This window comes from Scatophagus argus, chromosome 14, assembly GCF_020382885.2.
Source record: "Scatophagus argus isolate fScaArg1 chromosome 14, fScaArg1.pri, whole genome shotgun sequence".
Classification (NCBI taxonomy): Eukaryota; Metazoa; Chordata; class Actinopteri; family Scatophagidae; genus Scatophagus; species Scatophagus argus.
The window spans coordinates 3,046,564-3,064,657 of NC_058506.1; the positions used below are offsets into that span (position 1 = coordinate 3,046,564).

At 39.7% G+C, this 18,094-nt stretch overlaps 2 protein-coding genes across 3 annotated transcripts; both read left to right on the top strand.

The window, feature by feature from the left end:
- Positions 1-5,466: 5,466 nt before the first annotated feature.
- Positions 5,467-10,881, top strand: capns1a (calpain, small subunit 1 a). Its single transcript, XM_046410812.1, has 11 exons — positions 5,467-5,612; positions 6,704-6,760; positions 6,838-6,874; positions 6,969-7,061; positions 7,181-7,238; positions 7,408-7,472; positions 7,908-7,976; positions 8,417-8,495; positions 8,635-8,751; positions 8,879-8,937; positions 9,053-10,881. Exons 2-11 carry the CDS (start codon positions 6,714-6,716, stop codon positions 9,077-9,079), a joined length of 651 nt encoding a protein of 216 aa, XP_046266768.1. The 5' UTR covers positions 5,467-5,612; positions 6,704-6,713; the 3' UTR covers positions 9,080-10,881.
- Positions 10,882-11,122: 241 nt separating this feature from the next.
- On the top strand, positions 11,123-14,997 carry zgc:153990 (uncharacterized protein LOC768125 homolog). 2 transcript variants are annotated; one of them, XM_046410810.1, is made up of 5 exons: positions 11,123-11,481; positions 12,121-12,318; positions 12,567-12,974; positions 13,392-13,445; positions 13,946-14,997. In XM_046410810.1, exons 2-5 carry the CDS (start codon positions 12,192-12,194, stop codon positions 14,374-14,376), a joined length of 1,020 nt encoding a protein of 339 aa, XP_046266766.1. In that variant the 5' UTR covers positions 11,123-11,481; positions 12,121-12,191; the 3' UTR covers positions 14,377-14,997. The 2 variants fall into 2 exon arrangements, with proteins under 2 accessions (XP_046266766.1, XP_046266767.1); XM_046410811.1 differs by lacking the exon at positions 11,123-11,481 and adding an exon at positions 11,524-11,554.
- Positions 14,998-18,094: the final 3,097 nt, after the last annotated feature.

Consider the following 18,094-nt stretch of genomic DNA (forward strand, 5'->3'; position numbering starts at 1 on the left):
GGACAAATTGAATTGTTGGTGTGATGATGGTTCTAGATGGCAGGTGGAGGGAACACCAAAGTTAATACAGTTTATCGTGAGAAGGGCATGAATACCCATAAGTTTCCTTGCAGACCATCCAATAACAGCTGCATCATCTAATTTAAGACCACAAGTCAATCAACCACATGGTGACGCTAGAGGAGAGAATCACCAAAGTCAGCAGGCTTCATTCTCTACGTATCATCATTATCAAAATGTACAAAATTTAGTGATAATCCATCCAGTGGTGACTGAGATATTTCAGTCATTACCAAAGTGATGGGCCATCCATACAAAATTCAAGGTTCAGGATTGTTGTTCCTCCAACATTTTTCTCTTTTATGATGGAGAATTCTTTGTATAAGCATGTCCATCATCACAGGACATCCAAACTCTTCACTAAAGCCCTGCACAGTGATAAAAACCTTTCAGTGTTATAGGTTCCTTGTGGTAGGGTGACACGCCATACAAAGCACAGCAACTCTGAAACTGATGAGACATTTATTGTGTATTCAAGCTGAAGAAATTAGATTTAACTACAAGAAGTTCTCTGTAGCTTGTGTCAGAGAGGAACGTCTTAATATGGGTGGACAATATGACCAACATCTGATATTCAGTGTGAGCCAGTAATGCTGCAGTATATCAATCTAAACTATGCCTAGAAGGGTTTTACAAACAGTCACTGTGGAATACAAGGAGAACCAGGCTGACACTTGATTACTGGTACACAACCCAATGCAAAACACTGAAATCATAGACTAGTCTAATGTTTACATCGCTAAATGCAAACTTTACGTATCTCAGTACGAGCTCTGAGAACAGTCCCAGACACATCTACATGGAGCTACAATCAACTTAATGAAAACCATTCAGAGTTCTGCAACATTTCAGACCACCATGCCTTTTATGTAATGACATCCGTGAGCCACCCAGCACACAGCCATTCCTCCTACACCGTTTGACCTTTTTCTTCATTCAGTAAATACATCCCTAATCCTCTGAGCTCAACCACACAAACGAGGAAGGTGACATCACACACACACAAATATACAGAGCTACAGCTATGCTGCTCATGTTATGACCATGACCATGGTATTTTCTTGGAGAATTTGTGTTGTTTTAGTTACCTGAGATGCAGTTTATATGCTGCAGTTGAAATATAGTGTGGTGGATTCTTTGAAGGTTTACCCCAATATGTTTTATGCACTTTGTTTTCTCCACAAGAATATTATTGCTGCAAGTGCTGCAAAGCAAGCAAAGCTGTTAGTTTACAGCTTCTAGATCATCAATGCATGTAGGGAACTGACGTCAGTAAGTGAAAATTTAAAAGGAAAACAGAATTTTAATTAAATTTCAGGTGAACCAATACAACAAAACAAAAATCTAAATAATATACTACATGTTCAGAACAGACTAAACATTCAAAAAAAGATTCAGGCACCTCTTAGTCTCTTCCTCTCCTAACTGTTTCGTGTTTCCAGAGACTAACGTTTATTGCTAATTTGATTTAGATACCTTTGGAAAATCACTGAAATCCTCCCTGAATGCTTGTGGAATTTAGTGAAAGAGACACAATAGCAGATGGACTTGAGTTCTGGAAAGTGTGCATGTAGTTTGCATAACAATGATCAAAATTACTAACTAACTTGTAAATATGACCAGACAATTAGGCATATATCTGCAAGAGTAAGTCAGTGGAAACAGTAATCACCCTGAGGTCACTGGTATTTGGAGAATTACATGTTGTCAATTTGAATTTATGAACTCCTCCCTCTAATCCCTTACAGTTCATCCCTCCAAATGCTTTGCAGTTACAGAAATATTTGGAATATGCACGATCATACTGTCCTATCTGTTTTTTGTTAAGCCCATTGTAAAGGCAAGAAAATAATCTTACATTGTCCATTGTGCAGTGACCAAGTGAATTCAACATTTTCTGCACATCTCATCCCATCCAATGTCTTGTTTTTACCAAGGATTGAGGTGTAAAATTCTGCAGCAGTATACATTTAAGGCACATTTGATTCCTGCTGTGAGAGAAGGTAGCAATGGGCTTGAATGATAAAATTGCGTTGTCAAGGTAACAGGTTATTCTGAAGGCTGCAAATACGTCGTATTGGGGATGCTCCTATACAATTTTCAATCTGCAGGCTCTGTGGCACTGAACTACATAAGCTCTATATTTCACTCCCTCAAAGTCGATCAGGTAACTGCAGATGTAATATGGTTTGCGTTCATTATTTAGAGATATTTAATAGCCAGTCTATCTTCATCAGAGTTATTGAAATTATTCACAGCAGATCACATTTGCAAAAGCCAAATCATAGCTGTCGGAAACCTTCTGGTGGCACAGCGATTTCTTCCAAATGATGAATGAGGGAAAAGGTGGAGACTGCTAAAGAATAGAGATACACTGAGGCACCATTTAGCATGGCTCCTGATGTAACCATGGATACCTCTATTTCATGGATGGAGTAATTTTAGCTGGAGTGGCATCTGAAGGATGGATATCACTGTTTCTGCACTTCATATATTATCACATCTTAAATATCAGGTTGCATCCCATATATATATTGAAACATACATTCAAAAAGCCTCACAATTATTGTCCCATTTTTCAAATGCAGTATATACCATGTGAAGAAAATATGCATCCCTCAGTATTATGCACTGCACAGCAAGCTATTGACATATGGGTAGTTTTGTTTGCAGGAACAATAGAGTAATCAAGACAGGTGTCAGTGATGCAACTTATATTCAATTTAGTAACTAACAAACAGCAATATCAAGCCTATAGTTATATGCTGTCATAGCTGTATCCTTACTGATAAAAGAGAGTCCTTATGAGTCCACACGAGGTTTTGAGAGAGACAATACATCGTTCATGGACATACATGTTGCTGTTGTATTTATGAATCCTATTTCTGTGTGTGGTGAGAGTGGAGGGTAGTAGTATAGACTTATCAGTTGAGGAGAGAGCAGCGAAGGTGTCTGCACTGTCAAGGCAACCGTGATAGTGCTGGCCATGAGGGATTAAGAGGAGATGTAGCTATGATAAAAACAGAGCAGCAGGATAAACCCGGCCAGTTCCTTGGAAGTCGAGAAACAAGAGACTCAAATGTGCAGTTTAAAGAGTCAGAACTCTCAGCTGGACATACACACCTCTTTTAGCCATTGCTGTCATGATATGACAATAAATTGGAATCCAGTGTTTGCAGGGAGAAATTTTCAGAATATTCTAAAGTACAAATAACTGATTGTCAGTATATCAGGTTAGTTTTTTTCTGATGTGTATGAGGAGGATCCCCTTATGAGCTGATGTGTGAAAAATCTAATTGTATTCCATTGGGAATCCTATCATGCCTAAAATGACAACTGTACAATTATCAATGCAAACGTCCATGTCAATAGGCCAGAAAAGATAAAAGAAAGAAAGAGCTTTATGGGCCTGAAGCAGTACAGAGTGTACAAAGCAGATTGCACATTTGTAAGGAAACAGGGACATTAGAATATTAACTTGCTGAATGCACAATATGCTGTACAGTAATGTGTTTGCTATAATTCATCTCTGGCAAATGCTCTCTGACTCCACCTGCTGGTTTTATTCAGCACTGATATGCACACACACACACAAACGTGCACGCACATGTGCACATGCACGCACACATACGTCATATTCGTCAAGAGACCGTCATCTGTCTTTTTTAAATGCCACTGGTGCCACTTTGGCAGCATGATGAACACAGTTTCTGTCCTTCAGCTGTGTTCAATCCATATTATGCCAGTTAAACCTGAGGGGGGTGCTGTTCTGTGGCTGACCCTCCTGGTCTGTGTAGAACTGAGGCAGGAAAAGCAGATGATTAAAGCCCACATTTGATCTTTGTGCCAATATTCAGATTTTTCACATTCAACCATTTTCATGCCAGCTGGCTAGGAATTTCAGTAAAATGTTATGTAAAGCTAAAACAAACTAGGGTTTGATTCTGATGTTACTCTGTGAAGATTACAAACTGATCAATTGTAAATGTGGAAAATGAAACTTAGTTGAGTAAGAAAACTGGAGGATTTAATATTGTGACTTTTAAACAGTTGTTTTTTTGTGTTTTGGCTCTTAGTGTGACATCAGCAGAGAGATCACAGGAAATGACAGAGCAGAGACATGGTGGTCACCAGGTCCCCACTTGACTCCAGGAATGTTGTGGTTCATGGTCAGCTTTGGACATAAAGGCCCCCAGTGAACCCAAAAGTAAGAAATGTAACATTTGACAGTTATATGTTATATCTGTGACTACCTGAGGCTTTTCTCCATCTGCAGAAACAAAAGCAACTCCCCTTACACATAGTACTGATCACACGGGGGGAATTCCCCTGGCAGTTTGGCACAATCCATTACAAGTATGGGTTAATCACTGCTTATAAGATCCAATTATCAGGGAATAGGATTTTGTCAAATTAAATGAAAACACAATTTTCTCTGAGCTCTCATTAAGCTATGTTTAATTATTCAGCGTGGTGTGCTATCATTTTTAAACACACCCCAAGTCCACTGGCAAATCTTCAGGGATTTTTAGGGCTTTTTGACAGTGTTCCAGTTCCTCTACTAAACTGTTTAACTATAATATATATATATATATATATATATATATATATATATATTCTTATACAGCAAAGTCAAACTGAATGTTCATGGCAGGAAAAACATCCTTCTGACGCTGTGGTTTAGCTGTCTCTAAAATGCAATGGTTCTCAGACTAGTGTCCAGGGACCAACCTGGGTCAGTGAGGGCACTCCATGGAGATCTCCAGCTAAATGAACATCAATGTCATTCAGTAATGGTTAGTGGAATGAGAAGACGACTGAGCTCCTGATCAGAGAGCTCACTTTGTGCTGACAATACAAATCACATTTGAATGTGGGAGACAAAATTCATAAAAGGCAGGTTGAAAGTCAGGAGAGAGAAGCACAATGACATATTTTTTTGTCACACACTTTTTACAGCTCTGCTCATGATAAGCTTGATCTGATTTTATTTGACTTGATTTTCTAACTGGTTCATTTGTTCAGTGGAGCCAACCAACTTTGTGTCCAAACCATCAGATGACACACTGTTATCATAGCAAACAACTGCTTTGCTAAATGATGTTCATATATTGCATCTTCTTTAGCTGTGGAAGGATCAATACGATTCTATATGAATGGATGTTTGTTTGAGTGGAAAAAAAGGAGAAATTAAGAAATTAATTTGTTATACGATGCATTGCGCATGCAGAAAGCAAACATGCACATGGTTGACACTACCGATTTCAAACTTACATTTTTGGTAGCACAACCATACACCAGGGAGTTTCACTGACATATATAATGAGTGGTATACGCAGAATTACTGAAGTGTATGGCTTGATATCGAATCATTTATCTTCCATACCGGAACCTGAAGCAAAGCCGGAAACAACTGCGATGCTTGATCTCATATCCTAGTTACTCTCTGTAACGTCAGTTGGGGCGTGTGTTGACGGACCTTCGCCTGCCAGCAGCTGAGAACTCCGACAAATATCCTGCTGTCAACTTCATTATAGTGCTGTTGCCTCCAGGTAAATGTTAACGTCGTGTCTTTTATGAGTAAAGTACCGCTTACCTTAAAAACGGTGAAAGATTAGATAAATTTTACTTAGTTAGTCAGAGTTTTGCTGAATTTGACAGATAGCTTGCCTCACGCTACCCATTAAAATTAGCTTAGCTAACAGTGGAGCTAAAGTTAGCTTCTCAGGCTGTTCGTCAGTACGTTCTGATTCACATCCGTGCTGTTTAAGAGTGTGCACTTTTTAGACTTCCACAAATGATTAGGTCAATAACATAAGCTAACCAAAAAGAAAGCTAGTCTTCGACCGTAAGGGTAATGGCAATTAATGGTAATATAACCTTACTGTAACTTAGCTCCTGTGTGAGGTTATACTGGTAGAGTACAGTAACCTTCAGTCTTTTAATTTTGAAAAGATCATATTACTACTGGTTCAAAGGTGTCACTATAAATGTATGATGCACTAGGATGACCTTTTAAAATTGGATCTAATTTTCGCTTTCTGGGTGCGGCACTGCATTTTTCTTTAACAGGAAAAGTTGCAAGGTAGGCTAGTGGGTGCGCCTCTACTTGTTAAAGAGTGTAATCGAAGAAAACACAGGACATACCATTGCTCGAAAGAAAGCTTAATCAGTGTCATTGTAGCTAGCTAATCACCAAACCCGTTAACGTAGCATACACTTGATAGGGCCGAGTAGTGAACGTCGTTTAATCCACTAAGCTAGTAAAGCTATGCCATCTTTACTTTGTGTACGCCACTTACTCTTGCTTTCGGATTCTTCTTATTAATTGTTCCATTGTAATATTATCACTAGAAATTGAATCTGGTTTTGCTTGGGATTTCGGAGTTATACATTTACACAGTATCAGGCACTCCTTCTGGCACTTAAAATTAATGTTGAGCTAACTGAGTTATTTGTTTTTGATTAAATACTTGCTACCAAAATTAAAACTAATTTCTTTCTACTTACTTCATGAATACATGAAGACAACTGGCTATGAATCCATAGTACTGACATCTTTAGTCAGGAAGTGTTTTATGAAATCTGGAGCCTGGTGCTCTTTGTTCTTTTTCCTAATTTTTGCTGCATTCTGTATTTACAGTTGACAGAAGATGTTTTTTGCCAAGAAGTTTATTAGTGGCATCATTGATGTTGTCAGGTGAGAATCTGCACAAATTGCATGCATAGACCAAAAGTGGTGATTTCTGTCTTAACTTCTCTTAATTTTTGATGCAGCAACATCGACCCAGAGCAGTTTGTGCCTTCTGATCCCGTGAGTAACAGTCATTACATTACCAGATATACCTGACTATCGCTGTTCTGATAACTGTGGATTTTTTTATGTTTGCTGTTGCCCTGTACCGCAGCCTCCACCACGCAGGCCAACTGTATATGCAGAGCAGCATGAAAGTGCGGAGGAGCAACAATTTCGCAGAGTCTTCAAGCAACTTGCTGGAGATGTGAGTGCTGCCAACCTTCACTCTCTAAGAGCGTTTCTCCTTCATCCATTTTGTTATACCATGTAGTTGGGTTTCTGCTGGCATTGTGATGTTTACACTGTTAAATATTTGTCTTGTAGGACATGGAAGTGAGCCCATCTGAGCTGATGAACATCCTAAACAGAATCATTTCAAAGCGTAAGACATGTTTGTGTGTGTCATATTTACAATTTGTCTCTTACACATCTCTGTGTTTCTTTTTGTTCTTTGTGGTCTGTTGTGTGTTAGTCCTTTACAATATTTGTACATTTTTATGTATCTTTTAAAGAGATACAACATTGTGGGTGACTCCTTTCTTGTATTTCAGATGGTGACCTGAAGACAGATGGTTTCAGCATTGAGTCTTGCAGGAGCATGGTGGCAGTCATGGATGTATCCTTTCTATCATTATTAGACCTTTGTTGTGTAATTCTAGGGATCATATTAAGCTGGTGGTGACAGCACTGTAGAGATACAAAGAACAGAACAAACAAATGAACAGTCGGCTGTAGAAAGGAGATGCGTTGGCTAATCAGACTCCATCACACTCACAGCTCACTCAGGCTCGTTTCAGACATGCACACTTGATTTATGTTCTCTGTCTTTATGGCAGGAATGATAGTGAATTCCCACCCTCTTCTCAGATTTACCACTCTTTGGTTATAGCTGTTGGTCTTTAAAAGTTTAAAGGTTGATAGTCCTTCCCTACTGTGTATGAGGAAGGCATGTAAAAATACACCTTGTGAAAATACAGCATATCTACACAAAATGCAACTGTTTGTCTAAGATGGAGCCTTGATATGTCTCTTGTCCTTAACGCTGGTTCAGAGTGACAGCACTGGAAAACTCGGATTTCATGAATTCAAACACCTCTGGAACAATATAAAGAAATGGCAGGCAAGTACTGCGGGCGTATTACATTTATTAGAGTGTTCAGTTACATACCCGTGGGCCCTTGTTCATCATCGCTGAACACAGAAGAAACTACAGCCTGAAGCGTTTATACTGTCAGTTGTTTAGTGTTTGTTTTGTTGTTTTGAATGGCTTTGATTTAAATGTAAAGTGCCAAACTCCTTATTTTGATTAACTACCAGATTTTACACAGACATAAATCTGTATACTTTGGTTATTAAAGGACACGCACTTTTGAAGTGGCTGCTTGTGGAATAGATGATTTAATTACCTGTGAAATGAATCCTGATGAAGGATATAACTCGTGTATTTGGTGTTTGTTGAATTAAGCCTGCAAGAAAAACATCCATACCTAGTTATAAAACAGGAAATGGGGAAACTTTCAGATGGCAACTGCTTTAAATACTTTTATTGTTTTTGTTTAGGGAGTGTACAAATCCCATGACACTGATGGCTCTGGTGTCATTGGTGCGGATGAGTTGCCCAATGCTTTCAGGGCTGCTGGTGAGATATGTTTTAATTTTTTCTTCTTGTTGTTTAAATACTTGCAGGGAAAACATCATGGGCAGCTTTAAGCCTGTGTATGCATACCCTCTGTGCAAATTCTGTTTAATAGTGTACAGTGGTTTCTTCTCTTCTTCAGGCTTTCCTCTCAATGAACAGCTGTTTCAGATGATAATTCGCAGATACAGCGATGAAAATGGGAACATGGATTTTGACAACTACATTGGCTGCCTCGTGAGGCTGGATGCCATGTGCCGTAAGTTTGAAAGACCAGTCCTTAAAATACATTGATTTACTTTACTACATGGTTTAGCAGCTCTATCTGTGTGATAAGAATGATTCACTCAAAAACTCAAGGTGTTGTAATATCTTCTCCAATTCAGGTGCCTTTAAAACCCTGGATAAGGATAACAATGGGAGTATCAAAGTCAATGTTCAGGAGGTACAGTGATCTCAGTTATTTTTAATATCAGTGGGATTTGACAGGACTTCAGATTTAATTCAGGTGATGGAAAACAGTTCATACAGTCATCATCTCTGCTCTTGTTTCTTTCCAGTGGCTTCAGTTGACCATGTACTCCTGAATCTGGCCAAGGGCTCTCCTGCTTGTTACACAGAACCACATTGTTTGTCTGCCAGTACCAACAACAAAAAAAAAAATCTCGTTCATACCTACAACTTCATATTATTCAGAAAAACCCCTGTGGGGGCAGGTTTATTGAGGATGTCAGTGTAATTCAAGTATTGTGGGATTGTTTACAGTTCCATAATACTTGTTAGACAGAATTGATACCGTACTAACCAACCCAGAAAAGCGCAAACCTGCGCTCACAATTATACCCATAGCTGAGGATCAAAAATAAATGCTACCGATTGTTCTGGACAAGTACGTAGCCAATGATTCAGGTGCATAAATACAGTACTATATTGAATTGTTGTTATTTGATCTGCTTGTTTGGTATTTGCTTTTGATCTGCATCATGCCTTCCACACAAAATGGCACAAGTGGAGGCACACCAACTTCAAGATGTACTACACCCAGAAATTAGTGAAACAGCTAATCAATCAGTGTGAAGGATCCCACTCTTAAGTGGCTTGAGCTGGTTTCACAGTGACTGTGAACCAGGACAGTTAATGCTGTTTGGCTGGCTGCTTTAATGCTAAAATAGCATTGGATATTTTTAACAAAAATAAATAGTGACATTTATTTTTATACCTTAAAATTCAGTGTCACTTGCTGCCGAAATCAGGAAAGCTTACTTGTTATTGTGTAAAGTCTTCCACCAGGCTCTTGTTTTCTGTTGGACTGAGTGGCGGTGAACAGTGGGAAGCTGTAGCTTGGTTGTCCGTGTGTTTTGGTTAGAATGGCCGCTCACAGGTGTTTCCACCCTTGCTGACTAGTTATATCCTTCTCAGAACTGTGTGGGCTTGTATAGACTGCTTGATGTGTCTCTTGGCTTTCATTTATTCACGCCTTTTGGGGTAGGGCAATGTACACCTTAAGCATTCATATTAATGCTTGGACTTTAGTGACCTTGTAAATTTTCAGAAAAAAAAGCTCCACCAAACTTTAACCTAAACAGAGACCTAACCAACTTTCACAGTAACTGAAAACACCCGTGAGCTCACAAGAATAATAAGGGTTAGGCTGTTCCACCCAGACAGGTGCAACAAAACTAACAGGAGTGTTGGGGAAATGGTTGTCAGTGTGTACATGTCCATACAGGTCTATTTTGATGTGTGGATGCGCCATGTCTTTGCAAATACTTTAACAGAGATGAGAATTAGACAGATTTGTAAAGTTATACAGACTTCAGTCATTTCTATTGTCTTTGCGAAAGCAGCCCCGAGTCCACTTATTGTAGATTCTTGTTTAGGAAAACAGCAATGTGAGACAGGCCACCATTTTGGTTACAGATTAAGAAAAGTATGGTGGATGTTTGATTTATGGTATACTCACATCACAGCCTATTGTAAGCAGATCATAGTTTAATGATACACTCCATTATTTTGCATCAGTGTTGCACTGTTACTGTACATGTATACAAGTCAGGAATGTCCGTTTGTTTTGTTTTGTTAGGACAGGCCAATCTTTTTTGCATTTGAATATTTCCTGCAACTTGTTCACAACAATATCATTTTCTCAGCCTACGGATGCCTTTTTTTGTCACTGTGTAGTAAATCAAAATGCCTGCACCAGATAATGTACAATATGTGACTCATAATATATAACATGTATACCACTAATGCATGCAGCCAAAAGTACAGTTGCCATTATTGAACGTTTTTAACCATGTAGTTATAGCCATAGTCATTAAACTGTTACTGAAAATGCTTGGTAAAATAAATACCTGTGCCATATTTGGAATAAAGGTGGTATGTTAAATGTGTCAGTCTTCTTCTTGATGCACCCACCTAGTTGTTGGCTGGCTTCTTGTGGTCATTGCTCAGTGACTAAGGGATTGTCACTTAAAGATACACCACCAGCATACTAACTCTTAATGCAGTAGTGTTCGGGGTAGGCATATTTCCTTATGAATGCGAGCGTGTTGTTGGTCAAATCATGTTGGCCCAACTTACAATACAGGAAATGCGCATACTCCTTCAAAGTAAAAGCACGTTGTTGCAACAGGAAAATATGAAATAAAACGAAGCATTGTAATTGGTTAAATCGCCAGACTGGTTGTGGTTATTGTAATAAGCTACACAAGAAACCGGTACTTTTAGGTCATGTAGTACTGTTATACTTATGTCATTATGTTCGACCGTAATTTTTAAGCCAGCTAGCTATCTAACGTTTACCGGATATCTTTTGTATAGCGTTAGCTTCATCTCGGCTAACTTTACAATAGCTATCTTGTCGATAAGGAAGTTTATCAATGCGTTTTTGGTCCAAATACAAACGTCTATCCTTAAGGGTTATGGTCTCTGTCTCACTGGCTATTTTTGTCATGAAAGTATACCTCGTGAAGTGAGGTTACTCGAAGTAAGTGCTTCAATACCCATTTCTAACTCTAACATAGCGTTAGCTAACGTTGTCTTGCTGCAAAGACAGCTAAGTCAGTGTTTGCTGTTGTGTAACATTCGAGTAATGCTAGCTAAGTAATTCTATGTTGCCCTGTATGAGGAACATGAAATAGCTGTTAGTTGTTAAAATGATCCTGGTAATGTGGATAAAGATATCATTTGGTCGTAGCAGCGAGTGGGCTGCAGATATGGCTAAGCTAACTAGGCTATCGCGTGAGTAAAGGAACTAAGCTATTGCATCGTCCATTGTCCATTCACTCTTTGCAGTGACAATGTTATGATTAAGCTAGTCGTGCACTATTTCCATGCTTAAAGGCCTTTGCATTGAATATGTTATAACTATAATATTGATAATATTCATTCGTTAGTCATTGCTCAGCTGTTGAGCCTGAACGAGTGTGATGATATCTCTGTATCCATGCTAACGTTACTTGCATAGAGGCAGCTCTCCTGCATCAACCATAATCACAGTCGCAAATATACATTGCAAAGTTTAGTTCATGAAACTGTGTATTAGTGTGCCATGAGCAGAGGTACCGTAAATACTCGCACGCTCTTTTAACTTTATTGTTAATCACATTCTTGACTCAACTGACAGACAACTGGAGAAGTTGAAGCACAACAGAGCATCCAAAGCAGCTGGACACCTACTGACGCTGTGTGTGGAGGATGTCTTCACCAATGTACTACAACCACGACAGTGTTACTCGCTTCAAGAAAAGAAAAGCTCGTTTCTCTTTTAGTGAAGTCCACATACTGTTGGATGAAGTGAGGAAGCATCGTATGGTTGTTGTGGGTACGTGTCTTCAAGTGCCTCTCACTTTCTTAACGACGAGATTTTCTTTGTGGTTTTATATCTGGGTTTGTGGAAAGTAAGTGAGTGTCTGCACAGTATCTGGTTAATCAAAAACAGAAATTAAACAACACCAAGCAGAGGAAACAAAGTGGGTTGTGAAATAAGGGCACACTAAAAATGGCCTTGAATCTGTGCATAGTAACATTGGAAGATAAGTGCTTAAGGTCTGTTTGTTTTTCCCCCCACAGGCAAGTTTAATCGTGGTGTGCCAACAGACATGAAGAAGCGCACATGGGCAGAGATTACTGCTCGTGTCAATGAGATCGGGGAGTGCCAACGTGAGGTCATTGAGGTTATCAAGAAATGGTCAGATCTAAAGTGTGACACCAAGAGGAAAGTGGCTGCCATGCGGTCAGGAACAGTGCCCAACAGGGGTCTCAACTCGCGTCTCTCCAGAGATCTTAATCAGACAGAGAAAATAGTGCTTCAGATTCTGGAGATGGACGATGAAGATCAAAGCACAGGTGACTTTGGCCCATTGGGAGATGATGACGATGTGCCAGAGGAGGAAGAAGAAATGGAAGAGGAGGACATGATTGGAATGCAAAGTTCTCCTAATGGCGGAGTGGACATAGCTTCAACTTCCTACAGCATGAGTGAGTGCTTTAAGATTTTGTCGGTTTACTAACCTTTATTTATAAAGCTGTAATGATTAGTGCTTTGGGGGGGGGGGGGTCATTTTCCGAGCAAAAAAGTCTAATGTTTGCATTTTCCAGCTTCTTAAATGTAAGGGTTTTCTGGTTTTTTTGCCATTTATGATGTTAAATGAAGAATCTTTGGGTTTTTGGGTTTTGGAGTGTTGGTTTGACAAAAGAAGCGATTTGAAGATGTCATGATGGGCTCTTGGAAATTGTGATGAGCATTTGTCACATATTTTGACATTTTATGGTCTAAACATTTAGTTGATAAGCTCTGCCCTTCTCTTAAAGTATTGTGTGCAACTACTGTGCTCACATTTTGTCCACAAGTTGTAAATGTGTGGCACATGGATGACTAATTTTTGAATGTTGTAGGGGACTCATCACAACCCTCCTTTGATGTGCCGTATGAAGCACCTGCGACAGAAGGTGAGCTGCCCAGATTTGGGCACAAATCATGGTTGAGCGAGTACTCCGCTGAAAATAAATGTACAAACAGTGTACTTTTTACAAGTTTCGTTAAAAATGTCAGTATCAGTACTCATGATGAAGGAAAATCCTCATTGGGTAGCTGATTGAAATGTATTCATTCACGCTTTAAAAAACTTATCCTGTAAGAAATTCTCTTACTCTGAAACGCTGAACTGAAGCCTCGTTCTGAGACAGTTCCATAAACATTTTTCTTCTAATAGATAATATATGTAACAATATCAATTTCAGACTTAAATTAACAAGTTGGTCCTATACACTTTTGGTTTAAGCACCATCAAATGGTTGATGGTGCTCATCAACCTTTTACTTGGTTTGACAGGCACAGATAATGTTGTACTCACTCATCCCAAGTACTGTGTAAGAAAGACCCTGGGTTTTTGCAGCATGTTTTTAGTAGAAGAAGAAAAGACTGATGAGGTTTTTTTCTTTGACTCAAGATGCTGAACCTGCATTTGGAGACTCAGACGATGACCAAAGGGATGACGTGCTTCCTTCCACTCAGGCTGCAAAACCATCAGAGGATCACCAAGGAAACAATGGCATCCAGAAACCAGGACAACCTCAGACTTCATCAGGACCTTCAACGCTTCCAGTTCCAGGTCAGCCCTCGCAGAACACGAGAGACACCATGCTACATAATGCATCCCTGAGCCTTCAAGAGCAGCACGCCACCAACATCCTGTTGGAGACCGTTTCACGCTCCCTGGAGCTTTTGTCTGAGTCAGTGCAGCAGCTTGCAGAGACTCAGCAGGAGTTTGTGCGCGAGTCGCTGCAGCTCCAGCGGGAAACGGTGCAAGTTCTCAGAGACTTCACAGGTGGAGCCATTGCACTCATGCATGACAAACTGAATGGACGACCAGCGTTATAGCAACAAGGTGTCAGATGAGAGATTTTTGTTAAGTTGCATCACTGACTGTATACATGGCCTTCAGGTGCAAGAACCTCTAAGTTTCTCTGGACTCCACTGCTGGTTACTGTACTTTTTGATAGTACTCAACAGATTTTCTGTGGTTATATTTTAAAATTGTCTGTGAAGTTACGTGAAAATGGATGGAGAAAAAAAAACAATGTTAGCTATAAAGAAAGAACATGTGGAAGGATTTTTTTTTTTGCTACTGAAAGTGAGACTCCTACCACTTGTATTGTAAACATTGTTTTCACTAAGCATAATCCACATTTAAAGCCTTCTGTTATTGTTGACATGCAGGAAGTCAGTGAGTCAAATCCATTTGTGTGTCCTTGTGTGAGGTGTAGTTGCATCAGTGTCTGGAGGTTATCACATGTACTGTAATGGTGAGTGGATTTCTGCACCTGACCATTATATGGTCTATACGTCTGAAAGCTAAGTTAGATACTTTGAAAATACCTGTAACTGAATAATATGTGATTTTTTTCCCCTTTTTTACATTGCAACCATGAACACTTGAATATGGAAGTTTCAATAATTTCTTTTAAATATGGAATAAACCCCTCGTGTATTTAAACAGAACACAAGTCATTTCATAGCTGTTGATCTGCTCTAGTGGACACTCAGAAATCCAGTGATCAGACTGTGTAAATCCATCTGGATTAAGGCTTGCACATGTGGCTTAAAGCCTGTATCTTGATGTATTGCTGAGAAAAAAGAATGGATTGAAAATCTTTGAAAATGTGTGCTGCTTCATATTCAGATTGCCCAGTTAATTAAGTTGATTGAGATCCATTTATTTGAGAAACCACAAAAAAGCAGTAGTGCAAAACACTTCTGATCCTCATTTGTTATCGTGGTGTTATTTTTAGGTAATGGGTTCAGTTTCCTTGTTAAAATCTTTACAGTTTCTTCTACTCCTTCATCTTGAAAAATCAGACTGCAGGTCAGCACATGCCTCCCTCAGGTTTGTAAGTTGAGCATGGACAAGGACTGTCCACATTCAGCAAATGAATTTGAAAACCTGCTTCTAGTTCTGTACAGTGAAGCTCAATCATTTGAATGTAGAAACCAGAAGAAAAACATATTTTGGAGTGGAGGGGGACTTTACGGGGTAAAGCTGGAGATATTCAATATGTTTTTGGCAATTAATACTATAGAAAGACCAAAATATCCAAGATGTAGTTCGGTAAGGGATACCATTGCAGTAGGAAGGAATGGCCTCCAGTCTGAGTACAAATGAAGTCAGGCAGCACTGAAAGACAGACCAACACATTGTTGGTTTTTGTCTTTCAGTGGGATGGGCATAAAATAACTTAACATATATTCTTTATGTGTAGAGCTTGAGGAGGTGAGGATACATGTCTTCGATCATCCTTCACTGAGACACATTTTGACACTGGCGACAAAGGTCCAGCCAGTCTTGTAGATTCACGTAAATTGCAGTAGGGGGCTCTGCTGCGCAGTCTGTCATCAGAGGTCTGACTGTGCCTATGGCGAGCAGATGCATGAGAAGCTGTGGCTTGTCCATTGTGTATCCTTCTCTACAGTATATTGTGCAGCAGTACTCTATGCCATCAAAATAGTTTGGTTGCGTGGGTGGCATAATAACTTTTGAATAAACCTGGCTTGCAGTTCATTTTATTATGCCACCTTTTCAAATAGGCATACGTTAAGTTTTCAGTTCAGTTGGGAAAGACAGTTGAGTCTGTAAGTGGACCATTGATCATGTGTGGACCTGTTCTAGGGGCTTCACCTCAGAGTAGCAAACAGGACTGTTAAACACCCTGTCAAGTGGAAAGACAGTCGGTGATTAGGCATTACAGTCATATTACAGTCAGGCATTGGTGTCAGTAAATGATCTGACACTCATAATGAAACAGGAGAGACCGCAGAAGACAAAAAAAAAGGTACAAATCTGAGCTGGCCTCAGAAAAACTTAAAGCAGAAGTGTGATTTTAAATGAAGCAGTTTTTCTCATAACATAACACTTTAAAGGTAATACTACTTTTACCACTATATATGGGTCAAGGTGAACCATTTCATTTGCAGTATTATGAGAGTCTAATGGTTGATTGGTGAATTAAAAGCAAACAGATCACAAGCACTTTTATTATTGTTTATTTCTGAATAATTCAGAAACTGCTGATGGGACTGACAAAGCTTTGGCTCCATTTGAAGGAGAATTTCCAACAGAGCACTTTTAGTTTCAAACTGCTGCTGATGGTGATACTTAGTTCTGTTGTTTGGTTGGGTCATGTTCAAGTGACAACTACCACTTTGAATCTAGAGTTTTGTCAATGTATTAAATAATCGCATTAATTGCTTCATTGCCTCAAATCACATAGGTTAAGGTCATCTCCACAATGATGGAATTTGACTCAGTTATGCTGTGAGCAGGCCTGTACGTCAGGATTTAAGATAGAATGACACTGCTGCATTCGCTGTAGACATTTAGACATCAGAAGGGGTTTCTTTCAAATGCTTCTACTACTGGTAAAAATGAATGTTGAAGTAATAACTTTAGTGTAATAGTTAGAATTTTAAGTTGGGGTAGCCAGATCTGTAGCTTCATTTACAGTTAGATACTCATGCAAAATACTGAAGCGAGCAAGCACATACACACACACACACACACACACACACACACACACACACTCAAAAATAGGTTTGGTTAAGTTAAATTGCTTTGTTCCCCTGCAGCCCCTTCTGCCTCAGTCAGCTAAACAGCTGCCAGGGCCGGACCGGCGTGCCGCAGCAGGGAGGGGAGGAGGGCGGGATGCAGCAGGAGTTCAGCAGTCTGGTGGGGCTTCCTCCTTTGCAGGGAGGCAGGGGGTGGCATTAGTGTCTGGCTGTGGGGGGAGAGGGGGCAGGGTCCTGAATAGGCAGCTGTATTCACATTGTGAGACAGCCTTTTACCTTCACTTCTTTACAGAGCCCTTAAACCTGAGACTTAAGCCTCTCTGAAAGGGCATTATTCACTTTGAGTACCTATAAAACTGTATTCTGCTTGATTCTAATCCCCCTCTCCTCTCTTTAGAATAAAATACAACTTTGTCTATTTTACTTAGAGAGTGAATATTTATACCCATTCTGTGCCTGATTAAATTCAATTATTAAATTCCTTTATAGACTGCATTTCTCTGTACTATTCCACATCAGACTTTGCATTCATGTGGTTGAATCCAATGCTACATCAGTAGAACGGGATCTAGAATTTATTTTCCAAAAATGCCAACACTGCCATTATAGGTTGCATCAGTCTTCATCTTTCTCAAAGTGCTATCCTAAAGGTTGACATCTGGCAAAAAGAGGCACAATGAAATGTGAAAAAATCTATCTATCGATCTGTCCCTCTGCAAGTCTGCATGTAGGTTTCCTCCCCCCTTTCTATTGCCCCAGCTGACCTCTGTACCCTTTCCTTTTCTTCAGTTTTCACCCCCACCTGTTCTCATTCCCTCTTCCTCCCAGCTCCCTCTTTCATCTCCCATCTGTCACTGAAGCTGCTGCAGAGGACGGAGTCTGGGCCCGGAGAGGAAAGGTAGGATTGAAGGAAGGCGGATCTGTTGCTCAGCTTGGGCCGGATTAAATAATTATCATGCCTCGTTTTGTGCCCCAACAAAAGAGTAATTCTGCATCTGCTGCTCAGTCAAACAGTTGTGTTTTATTTACCTCATCC